The sequence below is a fragment of the Panicum virgatum genome, chromosome 3N (genome assembly GCF_016808335.1).
Source record: "Panicum virgatum strain AP13 chromosome 3N, P.virgatum_v5, whole genome shotgun sequence".
In the NCBI taxonomy this organism is placed as follows: domain Eukaryota; kingdom Viridiplantae; phylum Streptophyta; class Magnoliopsida; order Poales; family Poaceae; genus Panicum; species Panicum virgatum.
Window position 1 is genome coordinate 4,994,388 of NC_053147.1, and position 17,583 is coordinate 5,011,970.

A 17,583-nucleotide genomic window follows, 5' to 3' on the forward strand; every position below is an offset into this window, starting at 1 on the left:
ACCAAACATTTATGGGAGTGTTTAATTTGGTTCGAGGTTTAATTTGGTTCGAGCTGAGAAACCCACTTCATCCTAGATGTCACTCTGTTTGCTTGGTTGTGGCTGGTAGCTGGTGCTGATTTGTTATGAGAGAAAAATATTGCTAACTGGTTTGTGGCTAATGCTGATTTGGTGTGAGAGAAAAACACTAATTGATTGGCTGACAAGCCAAGCGAACAGAGTTAAAGAATCTTGGCAGGATACATGGCTTGCAGGAGATGACGTGGTGATGGTCAAACCAAATAAAAAGTTAAGAAACAAAAAGATAATAATGGCACCCCGCCTTAATTTATAATTAGATTGCCAAAAGAGAGAATCAAATCCACAAATGAAAAGAAAAGGGTAAAGTCGTACCGTACGTTCTATGCATCTTTGTTACTTTATTAGCATGCATGCTGCCCTTTGCGTGCCCATGGTAATATTCTATGCCCTCTCATCACGTGTAAGCAAATAATGGCTATCCCTGCCTTTTGTTGTCGCATGTGTTCCTGTCCCTAACTTTGCGTGTTCGCGCCCTGTGGTGATGACGACCCTGCCATCCATTCACATGAAGATCAAGCTTGGGTTGGGCCTGCTGGCGCAACTGACATAGTGACATTATGTTGCAATTTCCTTCTAAACAACTCTCTTAAGCCTGGGTTATTATAAAGTAGGAGTTACTCCCGGCAAGAAGAGCTTCCTGCCACTCTTTCAGCAGTCTAGAGTACCGTAGTGTAGTTGTAAGTTAGGGTCTTCGGAAGTTCTGATATAAATTCTATTGTATCCTTTTTATTTAAAAAAATTTGAGCATTACAATAAAAATAGATGTTAGTTATGGTGCGCAATATCACTACTTAGTGGTATATAGTATTCAAAGGGATCATAATATCATTAACAGGAGTAATTATTTATAACCTTCCATCTGCAATGAGCATGAAACTTCTCTGCAGCACTGCATAAGGATTCCCTACACGTGGCTAGTACAATTTGCGCCATATGTCAATGAGGAGAGTCAAAATGTACGGAGTAGTAGTCAGTTCCTTCTACGGCTCAGCCCAGGCACGTCAAGTTATTTGCACCCTGCCGTAGACGAGAAGACCACAGAAGTGAACAGAAACCATAAACGGGCCATCGTCATAACGATTATTTGACTGTAGCTGGCTGCAAATACCACAAACATTGTGTAGCAACACAAATAAATTTCTCTACATAATTAATGCTTTATACAGGTACAATGTCTTGGGAACCTGAACCACATGTACAGCTCAAATTGAGCAAGCCCGAAATAAAAGTAAAAGGTAACAAATAATGGGAAACCCAAAGAACTAAAGTAATCACGAAGCTCAGCTATACATGCGGCACCAATTGTCAGGAGCCATTTGCGAAAACCGACCAACATTCTGAGAGTCTAGCACTGCCTAGATCCACAGCAACAGAGTGCATGCCGCTCAAACCTCATGCACTCCCAGTACCAATATCATTCGGCTGTGATATTGTTAAGCATTGAAGCAATTTTTGCCGTCTTATAATCATCCCTGAGCTGAATGAACCTGAAATGTAAATCAAACCTCAAAGTCAGTTCTGAGGTCCTAACAAAACCATGAATGATTCTGGAAATATCATCAAATGTTCTATGCAGACACAACCTCAAGGCGTCCTTCCGGATGCTTGGGGTTCCTTCGAATAGCGATGCTAAACTTTCTGGAGCAACAATGAAGACATTCGCCACGCTGCAAACATAAGATCCAAGAAAAGATTAGCGACAAATTGGCACAAACATCATGACAGAAACCCCAGATGCAAGACTTACATTCCCAACAGCTCAAACTTCTCATCTATGGAGGGGGCATTGAAGCTTCGAACAAAGTCCCCGTATTCAGTTATGTCACGTTTCAACCGCAAGCCACCACTACAATAAAACAGAAATGGCACTACGAAGTCAGGCTCTACCAAGATAACCATAATGGCTGGCATGCACACTGGTTATAGTGGTTCATGGTCATTACGGCAACTCAAACTAGATATGACCACTCCGTCAATCATAACTTTGATAAATATGAACATTTACGTAATTCGTGCAGGATTACCAATGAGCTAAAATAGCAACCTGGATCTAATCATTGGGTGCCCACTTTCATCCCTAACACCAGAAATCAGTATCAAAGAACAGCAAATTAAAAAGCAACCATCTTCAAAATATTCTTATTTGGGGGGGAAATAAGAGAGGCTTGTGCTATTGCGCCAATTCTGGTCTCAATAATTGCCATTGCTTTTGTAATATTTGGACTCATGCCATCATTGTGTAAAACTTGGCCCATTTATGCCACCACCCTACCAATTTTAGTGTCAAAACTTGTTTGATTCATGCCACTCGAAATGCTGGCATGTATGGAACAAATTTTACACTGGTGGCATGAGTACAGATATTATAAAACCAATGGCAAATATGGATACAGTAATTAACACGGTGGCACAAATCTAAATCTTAACAGAGATAACTAATGATTTGGCCTTGCATTTTTATAACTTAAACAGGTTAAAGGGTAAAGGCCATGGAAGATTGTAATCACTACTGGGCAGCTCAATAAAGCAGAATGTTGAGTGCATTCTGTACAGCTTAATAAAGCGGAATATTGACAGGTTGACAAAACATTCTCTTATAAAATTAAGTTGCTAAATTTACATAGATCACAAAGGCAAATGAATAGAAACTATCCAAAGTTGTAATCCAATCAACTCAAGGTTGTTTACTTGATCCTTATGCTCAATTTACCATTTTAGAAAGATAAACGATGAATTTAATATTATCGAATCGAGCAAATAAAATATGGATGTGAAATATTACAGGAGTAACAAAATATTGCTCAAGAAAAACTGAATTGAAGACAGTCACGAACCAGAAACCAAAACAAGGATGCAGAGATTTATTTGTTGGAAATGGTAGAAGAGTACCTGGGACTAAATGTGAACTTCTGCCAATGATTAAGCAGCCCCTTATGCAAGCGATTTCCCTAATGGCAATAAAATAATGCATAGAGTATCAGAACCAGCAGTCAATATGAATATAAGCAATAGCACACATGTACGCAGCATGGCAGCAGTTTGCTCAAATGCTTAAATGTGTTCACTTTTAATACATTCCTTTAGTAAACTGAGTAGTAGGACCTGAACTTACAGATCAAGCAAGTCAGTAAATTTGGTCCTGAACTTGCAGATCAAGCAAGTCAGTAAACTTGCAAAATTAGTTATTTGGTTCTTCAAACTTGTGTACATGTGTCTGTGAGGCCCTGTTTCCAAACATGTTTTCAAGGCTTCTCCATTTCAATAGATGTTGTCTTGGCAAAGTGCCAACAATTTAGTTACCGTATTTCAATTGACACCTTATGGACATATGGATGAGTCCGAACACAAGATCACACAAGCACTGAAGCATCCACTGCCCAAGCACTGAAGCATCCAGTCATTGGCAGTAGTCCTCCGTAAGTGTTCTGTGCAAACAACTGAGCGAGCGCAATGGTACTTGGGCATCAATTTGTGGTATGCACATGTGAGGTGGAATGTTTGACAGGCACACAAGCTGTTGACAGAGCAACACATCAATAACTGGTGGAACTCAAGCAGCCACATCTCCTGCCACCTACACCGTGTGTGCATCCTTATCAGCAACACCAAGGGTGTGCCATCAAACATGACATTTGAGTGTATGCCATGAAGCCAGATGTTTTTCCTCAGTTTGCAGAAGGAACAGCAGGGAACTAACTGCCCATGGGAATTCATGAGCAGTTTAGCGGAATGGCATCAGTATCAGCCCACACAGTGATAAAAAAAAAAGTATCAATCCACACAGAGCACCACATCGTTTGCCCTCTAAAGGAGGGGGTGTTGCCACCTCTATGCTGCGTCAACAACTTAATGCCAGCATATCCAGTTGAACCACATTTACAAGTTTAGGGACTTACACATATGTTGTACAAGTTCAAAGACCTGCTTGAGCCAATCATGCAAGCTTAGATCTCTAAGAAAAGGGCATACACCCAGTGCTGAAAACTCACACACAAGGAGAGGTCCAGGGAAGGGAATTTCTAGACAGCCTTATCCCTGCATAAATTGGAAAGAGGCTGGTTTGAACCCAGGATCTCCAGGACACAAGTGGAGGGCCTCTACCACCGCACCAGGCCCACCCTTAAATGTAATTTACTTTATATCTTATGTACCCCACATGAATCTGGTATGGTTACTGGTGGACGGAGTGTGAAGAAGGCTATAATATAACTAGGATTTTCTAGTTGCAATGAAGTACGCAAGACCTATTGACAAAAGCACTGCTGTGCAGACATGAGAAGGAATAATAGATATTTTGCATCATCACTCTACTACAGCGCAAAAATGGAACATTTCCAATGTGTCTTGTAGGACATCGGTTTTCCATAACCCTGTTGGTTATGTGGCTGTAATTCACCCAAAAAGAACAGCAAATCAAGGTCCTCTATTGGTAACTTACCAGCTCAGTCAAAAAGGACTGCTTGTTGAGACCTTCAAGGGCATTGAATGCAACCTCAAGAACACGAGAGAGGTAGGCTACAATTCTGAAATAACCAAGAAACATAAGTTAGTTATATTGGACCATACTAAATATTCAACATAGAACAGATCACCTTATGCAAGCATTAGTTGGCCGATGATCTGGTGCAGCTCCATCATCTGGTGTCCGGTAATCTGTAGCCTTCTGTTCTGAAGACAATAATCTTTCCACCTACAAGGCCAAGCCATAAGTATTGCAATCATGTATCAGCAAATATACAGAATAGCTAGTAACATGAAAAAGGTGACTTCTGTGATTCAACCATTGAGTAACAAGGCACAAACAGCTAGCAATGTGGTCTAACATAATTGATATAAGGAAAGGACAAAAGGTGCACACCTCAGACATAACAGTATCAATACATTGCAACAGTCCTTTGTGTGCAGCAGCCTCGACAACAGATACAGCTGACCCCATATCTTCACAAGCAGATGGATGAGCACCATCGACAGGCAGGAGTAGTCGAGATATGGTGTTTGAGAAGTACTACAGACAAGGAACGGAAAAAATCAAACATGGTTCATTGACTTCATTTCCTAGCAGACAAGGCTACAAATTTAGAAGTAGTTATCAGCACAGATTACCTGCTGAAGAATAGCTACGCTACTAGCACAACGCTGCACGGCAATCATGAAGGACCTAAAGCTACTCTCACCAGCAGAAGCTGCTGCCTCTGCCTGCAAATATTTAAAATACAGATAATTCTCTCATATAATGATAATTTTTGGACAGGGACGTATTTGACTGCAAAAAGGAACCGCTGACTGAAGAAAAATAAAGAAGACTTACCGCAGAAGCAGCAGCAGCCGCCACTCTTCTACTAACACTTGATCCAATGACGTATCTGTCCCGCATAGTTGCAGCCTCATTTAAACTCTCTCTAGCACGATCAAGCCCTTCAGTCAAGTATTGGCTCACCTATGGCAACAAAACTTTATCATCTGAGAGGCATTAGCTTCTATATTGTTTATAAATCAGTGATCCGTGGTTCTTTACTTACTTGATCCAGCAAGCACGCAAATATGGATCTCACGTTAGCTGCAACAGTATTAGGCTGCAAAGATGTCACTTAGAATTAGTCCAGACAGAACAGCGGTTGACAAGATATATCATACATGGAATTATTTACAATATACACATAAGAAAATATTCTGTGATTTTTTCCTGGAACCTGCAACATCTGCCTGTCATCATATTAAGGAGAAATAAAAAAGCAAGTACCATACGAAGAAAAAAAAGAGAGAATAGAACAAAAAACACTACCGGCTCAGATTGGCACACCTATTGCTTAAAATTCACAATCGAAGACTTCAGGATTTGTGGGGAAAAAATAGTTGTAGAGTGAAGACCTTCTGAACTTTAAATAACATGTGTATTACGCTGGTGGCATCTATTCATCACACAATATATTCAAGTATAACAAATATAGAACATTTTGGCCAGTTCATATAGTCAAAATCAGCAATGAAACTGTAAATGAAACCATCAAGTATAAGGAATCACTATACACAAGTACAACTAATGAATCAGGAAAGAAATAGCTAGTTGGATTGGTCCAACCTGAGAAAACAACATTGTGCATCTGGCTATGGCTTCTTCATTCCAGCGGACAAATTCTGTTACTACAGTGACAGATATCAGTTGTTGTGGTGATGCAGTCAAAGATGCGCCTTTTGCACGTCCAATTGAGCCAGTTGACTCAGATTGTTGCTTCGCCTCGGCTCTCAGTTCAGCCATCTGCACAGCAGATCAATTTTATAATGTAGGTACTTGAGTTTTTTTTTACAGAGAAATAATGCTTGAAGGTTACATTTTATAATATACATATTTATAACCTTTGACTGATACAGCTGCCTGAGTGATGCCAGCTCAAATTCTGTGTACTCATCTTTGTGAGCAACATATATGGATTCAGTGAGACCTAAGGAAACAAAAAAAAGGAAATCATAACGATAACCAACAAATCTGCAACTGCCTTACAAAATGTTAAAGGATGGTATCATTGAATTGAACTACTTAAGTTGATGAACCAATAGGCCATCCAAACCAAATGACTACTGCATCAGAAGTAATTGAAAATTGTTAATCACACTACAAATATGAATTAAAGTTGTGATATTATAGTAAAGCTACATGCTTATTATCTAATACATAGAAATCACCCGTTATTCAGATCCATTATACAGATAGAATGTGGTAAACACATGTATTCCTTTTAAGAACGATGCATCAACATAATTAAGATGCAGTCAAGGATCAAAAGTAGCACTATAACCATATGAACTGTAGAATGATCAAAAGTTACATGGAACAATAAAATATGAAAAGAGGAAAAAGTGTATGAAATAAAAGAGATACCTTCAATATCCAAATCCCCACAACCAATAGACTGCAAATCCTTGGCCAATTCTTTTGTTTTATCATATGCAACTGCCAGAACTCTTAGATACTACCATTTTAACTTGAGATCAGCAAGGCATCATACATGATATGGCAAAAAGCTACAATGGAAATATTATCGAGCACAAGACTTACTTGTAGAAGGCCTCCTTCTTCTAGAGGAGGCAAAGCAGCAAGAGACGGCTTTATCAGAATTTTATCAAGAATAGTTGTTACCCTTTGTTCTAGAACTCTCTGAAATGCAAATTACAATAGTAAATCACTCAATCTATTCTATAAATCACATCAATCATATAGACTCAGAGTGCCATTTAAAATACCTACCTGCACAAGTATTGCCATGACCTCATTTGGAGAAGGGAAGACAGCAGTTATTGTATTTGCTTCTCTCCTCACAGTATCTAAACAGAAGCATGATATCTTAGATTACCAAAAGTAAAATCAAAGTATAGCTCCTAAACAAGTACTGTAATGAATATAGCCCATAAAAACCTGCAATTTCCTTGTACAATTGAGATAGACCATCCGCAATATAATTGGAGTCAGCTTGCAGCCCCTCATCACCCAGAACAACTTGAATATCAGTGTTCATAATTTCGACATCAATAAACATTGGCCGTGTTGCAACGTAATGTTGCATAGCACTGGTTCCCCGATTGAACTGTAATCAATGTACCATGAAAACTATATATTAGAAAAACAAGTAAACTCTTGAAATTAATACAGAAAAATAGATAGTACTATAGGGCTGCATAGAGTAGCACCTGCCCTTAGACTTAACAGGGGTACAAAAGCTAAAACCAGGACCCAAAAGCAAGTATATATTCGGCCTAAACTAGTAAGATTAATTTCCTTTCTACAAAAGATACTCATGTGGCTCTTAAGCTTGCAGAGGTTTATAATTTAGTTTTATCCAATTAGCCTTTCAGGCATATCTAGCAAGCAAGTTGCCTATGCGTTGTTAAAGCCCAAACACAATTTCAAATGCTCACAATCTTCTAACTGACAAGTCCTAGCTCACCAGTACATAAGGCCACTAAAAACCTCAGACCTAGGTTTTCAGCTACATTTTGTATTAAAAAAAAACTAATAGCTCAACAATTTCAAAACAAGATGGTCACGTCATTGGCCTCCTCTGATAGTCAGTTCAAGAACTCAATTGCAAAATATGAACCAGGTTCATGGAATTCTACACTAATGACCATGTGAAGGATTTGTTGTTGCTGCTGCTAAAATTCAGTGAACACAGCTAAAATGCACTCCATCCATTGGAATCTTCCCCTTCAACCAAGCAATCTGAGCATAATGCAGAACCCTGTTCTTTGCATAAATGCATACCTGTGACAATATTTTAGCACATTCTGCCATTGTAGACAACTCTCGTCTCTGTGATGCAGCATCAAACCGAGCCAATAATCTATTCTCCAGTTCTGCACAAAAGATAATAATTCACCACCACATACTAACAGAATCTCTATAGAAAGGCCGAAATGAAACAAACTGACCATTACAGTAGTCTTGGAGATTTGCAACAGCAACCTCCAAACCACGGCTTGCATTTGCAGAGCCTACAGCTGTTGTTACACCATGTCTACCAACATCCTCCTCAGCAAATGATCCTACATTATCAAAACATACAACTACTTGAGCAATATGCTATATCTTATTGTGCGAATACACCAGAGTTCATTGACATCATGAGAAAAATGCTAATACTACTACTTTGCTTGAAAGAGTCGTGTTTAGATATTATAAATGTCCAGCAATGCTGCTAAAAAAACAAGAATCGCCATATACAAATTAGGAAAATACATGCCCATATCAACTTAGCATGGTGTTTTCAACAAAATATTGATCAACTAATGTGTTTGTAGGAGGGAATAATAGATGTATTCCTCCAACCCTAAAAGGGTGGGTATATATAATTCCTATACATGGGCCTATAGATGGGCCTCTATACACATGGGCTCAATATACACCAACACCCCCCCGCAGTCTGAACTACCGGCACAGCGGTGTTCAAGACTGGACAACAAGAAAGCCAACACCCACCGCAGTCTGAACAACCGGCACAGCGGTGTTCAAGACTGGACAAGAAGAGAGTACAAAGAGAGTACAAAGGGCTAATACCCCCCGCAGCCACAACTAGCCACCTGCTACGTTGAGGCTGGAGCGAAACTCCGAGAAAGTCGAGGAGGGCAGCCCCTTGGTGAAGATGTCAACAAACTGGGAGATAGTCGGGACATGGAGTACCCGAACATCGCTGATGGCGACTCTGTCGCGCACGAAGTGCAGGTCGATCTCCACATGCTTCGTCCGCTGATGCTAGACGGGGTTGGTGGAGAGATACACGGCGCTGACGTTGTCGCAGTAGACGAGCGTGCTCTTAGCGAGCGGGCTGTGGAGCTCCGCCAAGAGCTGTCGTAGCCAGAACGCCTCCGCCACGCCGTTAGCGACAGCCCGGTACTCCGCCTCAGCACTGGAGCGGGAGACAACCGGCTGCCGCTTGTACGACCAGGAGACCAGGTTGCCGCCCAGGAAGACGGCGTAGCCGGAAGTGGAGCGACGAGTGTCCGGGCAGCCAGCCCAGTCAGCGTCGGTGTAGACCACCAGCTCAGCAGAGGACGAGTGGTGAAATACCAGGCCGAGGTCCACTGTGCCACGGACGTAGCGGAGGAGACGCTTCAGCGCAGCAAGGTGTGACTCCCGGGGATCATGCATATGGAGACAGACCTGCTGGACAGCGTAGGTGAGGTCCGGCCTGGTGAAGGTGAGGTACTGTAAAGCGCCGGGCAGACTCCGGTAGGCGGTAGGATCAGCCACCGGATCACCCAGATCAGCAGACAGCTTCGCCTGAGTGTCGACAGGAGTGGAGCAGGGCTTGCAATCAGTCATCACAGCCCGCTTCAGGATATCAAGTGCGTACTGCCGCTGGTGAAGGAGAAGACCAGACGGGCGAGGCTCAACAATGACGCCCAAGAAGTGGAGCTGACCAAGATCCTTCATAGCGAACTCATGCTGCAGAGAGGAGATGACACTCTGAAGCAACTGCTGACTGGAGGCTGTGAGCACAATATCATCGACATAGAGCAGCAGATATGCAGCCTCATCCCCACGGCGGTAGACGAAGAGAGACGTGTCAGACTTGGCCTCGGTGAACTCCAATGTCAGCAAGAACGTGGCGAACCGAGAGTACCAAGCCCGAGGAGCCTGCTTCAGACCATAGAGAGACTTGTTGAGCCGGCAGACCATATCCGGACGACTCGAGTCCACAAATCCCGCTGGCTGAAAGCAGTAGACAATCTCTGACAGAGTGCCGTGAAAAAACGCATTCTTCACGTCCAGCTGGTGCACAGGCCAAGAGCGCGAGAGCGCAAGCGAGAGGACCGTGCGCACCGTAGCGGGCTTCACGACTGGACTGAAGGTCTCATCATAGTCCACACCAAGTCGCTGAGTGAACCCCCGGAGAACCCAGTGAGCCTTGTATCGCTCCAGTGTGCTATCAGCCCGACGCTTATGCGTCCAGATCCACTTGCCAGTCACCACATTGCAACCAGACGGACGCGGTACGAGGTCCCACGTCTGGTTGGCAAGAAGAGCCTCGGACTCTCTTCCATCGCGCGACGCCAGTGAGGATCCGCCAAAGGCGTCGCGGACAGAGGAGGGTACCGGAGAGACCCGCGGCTCCTCCTCGGTGGCGGAGAGAGTCGCGGCCTGAGACGCCATCCGCCGAGTCACCATGGGATGGATATGCCGATGATCCCGATGGATGGCTGGCGGGTGGTACACCTCCGGCTCGGCTCGAGAGGGAGCCGGAGGAGGCGGCGGCGGCGGCGGTGACGGCTCCAGCGTAGGCGTCGCAGGAGCCTCCGGAGCAGGAGTCGGCGCCGACCGACGCCGGTACACCTGCACCGGCTGAGCGTACCGCGCAGGTGCAGGGGAAGGCACCGGGGCCGCGCATGGCGCAGCGGGAGACACCGGGTCCGCGCGCGGCACGACCGGAGGTCCGGGGGCCGCGCATGGCGCGACCGCGGGTACCGGGGCCGTGCTCGGCGCAGCAGGGATCACCGAAAGCGGTGCCGGTGCGCCGGGAAAACATGCAGGGAAAGGACAAACAGATAACGGTGGCTGAACCACCGGGTCAGTCGGAAACAGAGACTCCAGCTCGGGGTCAGGAGGAGTGGAGGAGGTGGAGTAGGGGAAATCCGACTCATCAAAGACGACGTGTCGGGAGATCAGGACGCGGCGAGAGGTGAGGTCAAAACATCGGTACCCCTTGTGGTCAAGGGAGTAACCGAGGAACACACACCGAGTCGAGCGGGGCGCCAGCTTGTGAGAAGCAGTGGCGGAGGTGTTAGGGTAACACGCACACCCGAAGACCCGAAGGTGGTCGTAGCGAGGAGTTATCGAACTCCCGCCCGTTGTCACACTGGACGGCCTTAACGGTGAGGCCGAACTGAATGGACACCCAGGCAAAGAAGTGGAGGAGAGTGGGGAAGGTCTCAGACTTGGCGCGCAAAGGGAAAGTCCAAGAGTAATGAGAAAAATCATCAACAATGACCAGATAATATTTATAGCCAGACATGCTGAGTACAGGAGATGTCCACAGGTCACAGTGAATAAGATCAAAAGCATGCGCGATGTCCACAGGTCACAGTGAATAAGATCAAAAGCATGCGCAGCATGCGAAGAAGAAGAAAACGGAAGTCTAACATGACGACCTAACTGGCACGCATGACAAAGGTGCTCAGCAGGAGCCCTAGTACATGGAACATCGGTACTACGACTGAGCTGAGCCAAAACGTCGCGGCCGGAGTGACCAAGCCGGCGGTGCCAGGTGGTGGAAAAAGGCGTCACGGCAAAAGCAGTAGACGAAGAAGTCGAAGGCGGGGCAGCGGAAGCAGGAAACCGAAGAGTGTAAAGGGGCCCCGGGCTGTCACATCTGAGGAGCGGACGCCGGGAAGCCGAATCCTTCACAGTAAGACCAGAAGAGTCAAATTCGATAGAACAGGAGTTGTCAATTTGTGCGGGCCAGGCCAGGTCGGCTGCTAGCTGGGCTGAGCGGGCGGGGTCCAGTACGGCACGGAGAGGGGAGCAGTACCGGTGAACATGGCCGCCGGCTGGAGCTGAGGGCGAAGCCCCCCTCCCGGACCCTGGAATGGCCACATCGAGATGCGCCTTGACCATGGGTTGTTGAAGGATGGCCAGGGCGTACCTCCAGGGGCAGAAGCGGGAGCGGGAGCCGGAGTCGGCGCACCCCGACGGCCCCCACCGGTACCGGTAGCAGGGCCACCACCACCACGTTCCCCCCCCCCCCGCCGCCGACGACGTCCATGGCCTCCCCCACCTCCGGTCTACCCGGCGGGAGCAGCACCAAGGAGAGAGGTGGCAGGGGTGGCGAAGGAAGCCGGTGGAGCAGCGACGAGCGCGGTGGTGGTGGACGAGGGCGATCCGGGCGCGAGACCCCTGGTGATCTCCTCGAGGGCGAGGTCGTCCCGGACCTGCAGGAAGGTGGGGAAGGGCCTCTGGCGGGCGATCCAGCTCTTCAGGTGGTCGTAGGTGCTGCTCAGGCCCCGCAGGACATTGAGCACCAGGACCTGATCGGACACCGGATCCCCGATGTCGTGAAAAGCATCGGCCATGCCCATCATCCGCCGGCAGTACTCGCCAACGGAGAGGTCTCCCTGCACGAAGGTGCGGAAGGTGGCGTCGAGCTGGAGGGCGCAGTACTCGGTGTTGCCGAGGATCTGCCCCTCGAGCGCCACCCAGGCCTGCCGCCGTGGGTCCTGACGAGGTCCTGAAGATCTAGGGAGATGGTCCCGAAGATCCAGGACATGGCGACGCTGTCGAGGCGCAGCCACGCCACGTCCTGCGCCTCGATCGGCGTGTCGAGGAGGACGTGGTCGTCGAGGGCGTAGTGGCGGAGGGCGAGCAGGACCTGGTCCCGCCAGCGTCCGTAGGAGGACGTCGAGTCGAGGAGGACGTTGACCAGGGCCTTGATGTTCTGGACACCGGCAGCCTGGAGGTGGAGCTGGGCGACCATGGGGACGGTCGGGGCGTACTGGGCTCCAGATCCAGCGGGCGGGGCCTGGCTGGAGGAAGAGGCGCCGGGCTCGGGGACGACGGGCTGGCCAGAGGACACGCGGAAGAAGTGCTCCGCCTCGGCGACTTGGCGAGGAGGGTCGCGGCGAGAGCGGCATTGGCCTGCGGCGGCGGAGAGCGGCGCATCCGCAGGCGACATCCCGAGCTCGGTCCACGCAGCATCAGGCCGCGGCGGGATCCTGCAGCAGCTGCGCCGCGGCCTGCAGGGCGGCCGGATCGATGGCGGCGCGGTGGGCTGCGGCGGCCGCAGCAGGCAGGGCCAGCTGCAGGGGGCCGTCGGGGGTCCCACGCCGGGGCCCGTGCCTGGATCAGGGAGGGCGGCGTCCAGGGCCTGCTGCAGAGGCAGGGCCGGCTGCAAGGGGCCGCCAGGGGCAGGTCCCGCGCCTGGGCCCGTGCCTGGAGCAGGGAGGGCGGCGTCCAGGGCCCCTGCTACGGCGGGTCCGTCCGCGTCCTGCCTGAGAACGGCGGCAAGGGCCACCGCAGGGGCGGCGGCGGCGGATCCAGATCCCGCGGCGCCCGCGCCCTGCCCAGGGAGGGCGGCATCCCGGGTGGATCCCGCGGATCCCGCCACGCCCGCGCCCGGCACAGGGAGGGCGGCGGCGGATCGGGGCCACGCGGAGGGGGGCCAGGCGGCCAGGCCGGCGGCCGGCACGAGCCAGGCGCCCGGCGCAGGGCCGGTGGCGGCAGCAGAGGAGGAAGGGAGGGGAGGGAAGGAGGAGGGGAGGGGAGGCGCCGGCGGCCGGCCATGGCTGCCGGCGGCGGTGGCAGCTGGGAGGGGAGGGAGGAGAGAAGAGGCTAACCCTAGGCTAATGATACCATGTAGGAGGGAATAATAGATGTATTCCTCCAACCCTAGAAGGGTGGGCATATATAATTCCTATACATGGGCCTCTAGATGGGCCTCTATACACATGGGCTCAATATACACCAACAGTGTTAACCTACAGAAGGAAAGAAAAACAGCATAAGAATTTGTCACAGCTCAGTTATAGCTTACGCAATTTCTGTGCAATTGAAGCAGCCTCAGCAACACGGCTGTCATCAGAAAATAAAGGAGAAAGTTCCATAAGGTCCCCAGGTGTGCTGTTGAACTCCATCAGATACTGCAATAGAAGCATATTTCAATTCAAGTTAACAACATGCAAAAACATCATCCCATGGAATTACTTAACATACTAGCATCAAACAAGTATGTTACCTTGATGAGATCTATAGTCTGACTAGCAGTTTCCCTCTGAGATTCTGCGCTCTGAAAGACAAGAGAAGCAGAAATTAAACATAAAATTAAGAAAAAAGAAACCAAACCAAAGAGTAAAGGGGCAACCTTAGAATCATATAATATGTTCCAATATTTACAGGCATCACTCCTGCACAGAAGAAATTACCTGTAAATGATCACCGATTTTTGCAGCTGTTTGACCAACACTAGATACGCGGGAATCCAATCTAGCAAAGCTATCAAATAATCCATCCACACCTTTCTCAAGCTGAAGAGAACAATAAAACAATCAATAAGAAAAAGAAACATGAACCACTTGTTCAACATCATTTGTTAAATTGTATACAAGAATATACTGATCAACAGGTTGGTCGTCTTCTCTCAATTAGTTTGAACAGTCATCCCAAGTTGCATTTCATTAGGACTTCTGGCCCAATGTTCTTAAAGCATTAAGCCAAGCCATAGCGACCCATCACACTCTTATCACCTACTCCCTCCGTCCCAAAATAAGTGTAGTTTTAGCATTCAAATTTTATCCCACAAAGAGTGTAGTTTTAGCTTTCCCATACATAGTGTTTTGATCTAAGATTGCAATTCTTCCATGTTTCCGCAGTAGCATATTGTTACATGGAGCTAGGGTCCAAAATAGGAATCAACAAGTGTTTCCACGACTCTACCCCCCCCCCCCCCCCCCCCCCCGCCAATCCATCTAATTAAAGCAATACCAAGTACCAAAAAAGCATTGTATAGGAAAACGCATAGAGCCAATCAAATATTTAGTAGATATTACTTTTCTAGTTCCAATGCATATGCATTTATTGAGGATCCAGAAAACCAAATAAATAACACGGGTTTCAATTACAATTGCTAGAAGTAATTAGGGGTAACAAAGTCATTTCTTTCGATGAGTAATGTGTCTGAAATTTTCTAAAACTACACTTATTTTGGGACGGAGGGAGTAGGCACTTAGTGGCAAAGCGAGCAAGGCAGACACCATGCTCACAAATAAATTAGAGAAGAAAAGAAAAAATAAGCTTATGGGCCATAACCACAACAATAGATGAGCCCCGTATCCTACTAAATCCCAACTCGTGCCAACAGCCAATAAAGAACCCCCTCCCCCCTCCCACCACACGTACCCTACCCTCTTGAGTCTTGCCTCTGCGCTGCCTTTCCAGTCCCCGACGCCACCACTCTGCAGAGGCAACAACGAACGGATGAGGACGCCACCCCCAAGTTCCTCTGCCAGCCATGAATTGGTCAGTTCCCCCTACTCAAACAGAGCCCCGTCGCCACCCCCTTCCAGACCACCACCACAACAGCTGAGCTGGGGCAAGACCTGTGCCAGAAATTGCTCTGGAACCAGTGGGCAGAGCTGTGGTAGCAATTGCACCGGAGCCAGCAAGTATGGGGAAGAAGGAAAGAGAGCCGCACTGCTTGCTGGTTCACCTCCTCGTTCTTTGTTTCTTCTTCGTGCCCTCTCTTCTCTCCCTCCCTCCCCATTTTGGCTAGGCATCGGGAACACCTTGCCCTCTGCGAGCACCTCATCACCTAGGCGACGCCTTGCAAACCATATAGTAACTAGTGTTTCCAAAGTTAGCCATTTACTCATATTGCACCTAGTATGTACACAATCCCAGCATTGTTTAGAGTTGTCAAGAATTAATTCAGTAAAGGCCTCCCAGCCTCTGCCCACCAAAATGGGCTTTGACTAGAGCCTCTGCTCGCCAGGAAAAGCCCAACGACTAGAGGGCAGTCCACCTCTGTCATATTATGTTTCATAGTATGTTAAGTTGGAGAGAGTGGGGAGTGATTTCCCCTCCCATGGCTTCTCCAAAATGAATATATCCAAAGACATAGCAACTGTCAACTGAGGGCTGACTATTTGGTCAATCAATCAACTCACTCACGTGGTCGTACCTTTCATTACAGAATGTCATTTCTATTGGTCATTCAAAAGATAAGAACAAATGGCCTCCCTTGTTTTAACCCTATTCCTGAACCGGAAAGGTGTACAGTTAATGTGACTCATTGAATATGGCAAAGACTAGGGTCAGTTCATCGATTTTCCTTCATTTTATAAAGAAAGTGTAAGGGATCTCTTTTCTGCAACTGAAAAAAAAAAATCTGCTCTTCTGATTTGATATTTGCGGAAAGGGGTGAACAGAGAGTGTGCCGAGCCATCAAATTATTTACAAGTGAATCTGATTTCTTATCTGAGGATCCCACATGAGGAAAGAAATAACAAAGGCAATATACGTGAAACAACTCTGTGGGTCTGCAACGGTCATCTAAGGCTGCAATTGAAGGAATTTAAGCTTTTCTTTCCTGAGCAATATGTTTCCTATAGTTCTTTCTGGTTCCATGTACATGTCTCCGTTTACTTGTCATTAATTATTTTCCTAAAACAACACCTACTGCAATAATCATGGACAAATATAAAAACCCTGCAGGCATGGTAACTTACCTCCCCGAGCGTCTTGCGATGCTTGGCGTCCTGCACTGCCACCTCCTTCTTCAGATTTTGGAGCCTCTTGTCAATCTGTCAACAAAAAACCAGAAAACATTGCACCATCAGTGCAGACAACATTGCTAGCCAGCCAACCAACCAACCACTCGATTCGGTCAGGCAGGCAGGCTGTGGCATGTAGACCACAGCTAGCATTCGCAGCGCCACCAGCAGGAGGGGGCGGGAACGTGACGGACCTGCTTGCGGAGGTCGACTAGCTCCTTGCACGAGTGCTTGAACAGCCCGAGCAGCTCGTCGACGGCGGGGAAGACGGGCGGGGCCGCCCCGAGCACGGGCGGGGGCGGGGGCGGCGCGGGCGCGGCGTCGTCCTCCCCGCGGTACTCCGGGAGCAGCTCGTCCACCAGGCCCCCGAACAGCGCGTCGAACGAGAAGTCCCCCTGCGCCAAAACAACGCAACACGGTCAGAGAGCGTCGCGGCGGAGACGGCCGAGATCAGGACGGAATCGGAGGGAGGAGGGCGGGAGCAGGGGGAACCTACCTTGAAGTCCTCGAGGTCGAGAGTGAGGGGGAGCGCGGCGGCTGGGTCGGCGGGAGTCGGCATGGCGGGCGGCGGAGATCTGGGCGGGGGCTCCCTTCCCTTCTCTCCTCCGAGGCGGGGCGGCGGAATGGAAGGCCGGCGGTGTCCCCTTCCGTTTGTCGATCTGGAGGCGGGTCGGGGCGGGGGCGGACGGGACGAGAAATGTAAGAACGGAACGGGGCTGGCGGGACGGAGGCCGCTGCGGGGAAGGAGAA

At 48.0% G+C, this 17,583-nt stretch overlaps 1 protein-coding gene across 1 annotated transcript; it reads right to left on the bottom strand.

Moving 5' to 3' along the window:
• Nucleotides 1-1,176: 1,176 nt before the first annotated feature.
• LOC120663832 (exocyst complex component 5) lies at nt 1,177-17,529 on the bottom strand. The gene is made up of 24 exons (XM_039942766.1): nt 17,330-17,529; nt 17,028-17,228; nt 16,789-16,863; nt 14,488-14,589; nt 14,301-14,351; nt 14,100-14,205; nt 8,506-8,619; nt 8,339-8,430; nt 7,493-7,661; nt 7,325-7,401; nt 7,136-7,234; nt 6,959-7,049; nt 6,436-6,521; nt 6,161-6,337; nt 5,601-5,654; nt 5,390-5,518; nt 5,185-5,277; nt 4,940-5,086; nt 4,674-4,771; nt 4,520-4,604; nt 2,971-3,029; nt 1,829-1,927; nt 1,665-1,748; nt 1,177-1,568 (listed from the first exon to the last, which is right to left on the bottom strand). Exons 1-24 carry the CDS (start codon nt 17,390-17,392, stop codon nt 1,496-1,498), a joined length of 2,424 nt encoding a protein of 807 aa, XP_039798700.1. The 5' UTR covers nt 17,393-17,529; the 3' UTR covers nt 1,177-1,495.
• Nucleotides 17,530-17,583: the final 54 nt, after the last annotated feature.

Bases quoted from the DNA above. Each gene is read 5' to 3' on its own strand.
- LOC120663832 (XM_039942766.1), bottom strand. From the start codon at position 17,392: ATGCCGACTCCCGCCGACCCAGCCGCCGCGCTCCCCCTCACTCTCGAC. The intron at 16,864-17,027 runs GTCCGTCACGTT...TTTTGTTGACAG, and splicing joins TAGTCGACCTCCGCAAGCAG to ATTGACAAGAGGCTCCAAAA. The intron at 3,030-4,519 runs GTAAGTTACCAA...TATTGCCATTAG, and splicing joins AGTCCTTTTTGACTGAGCTG to GGAAATCGCTTGCATAAGGG.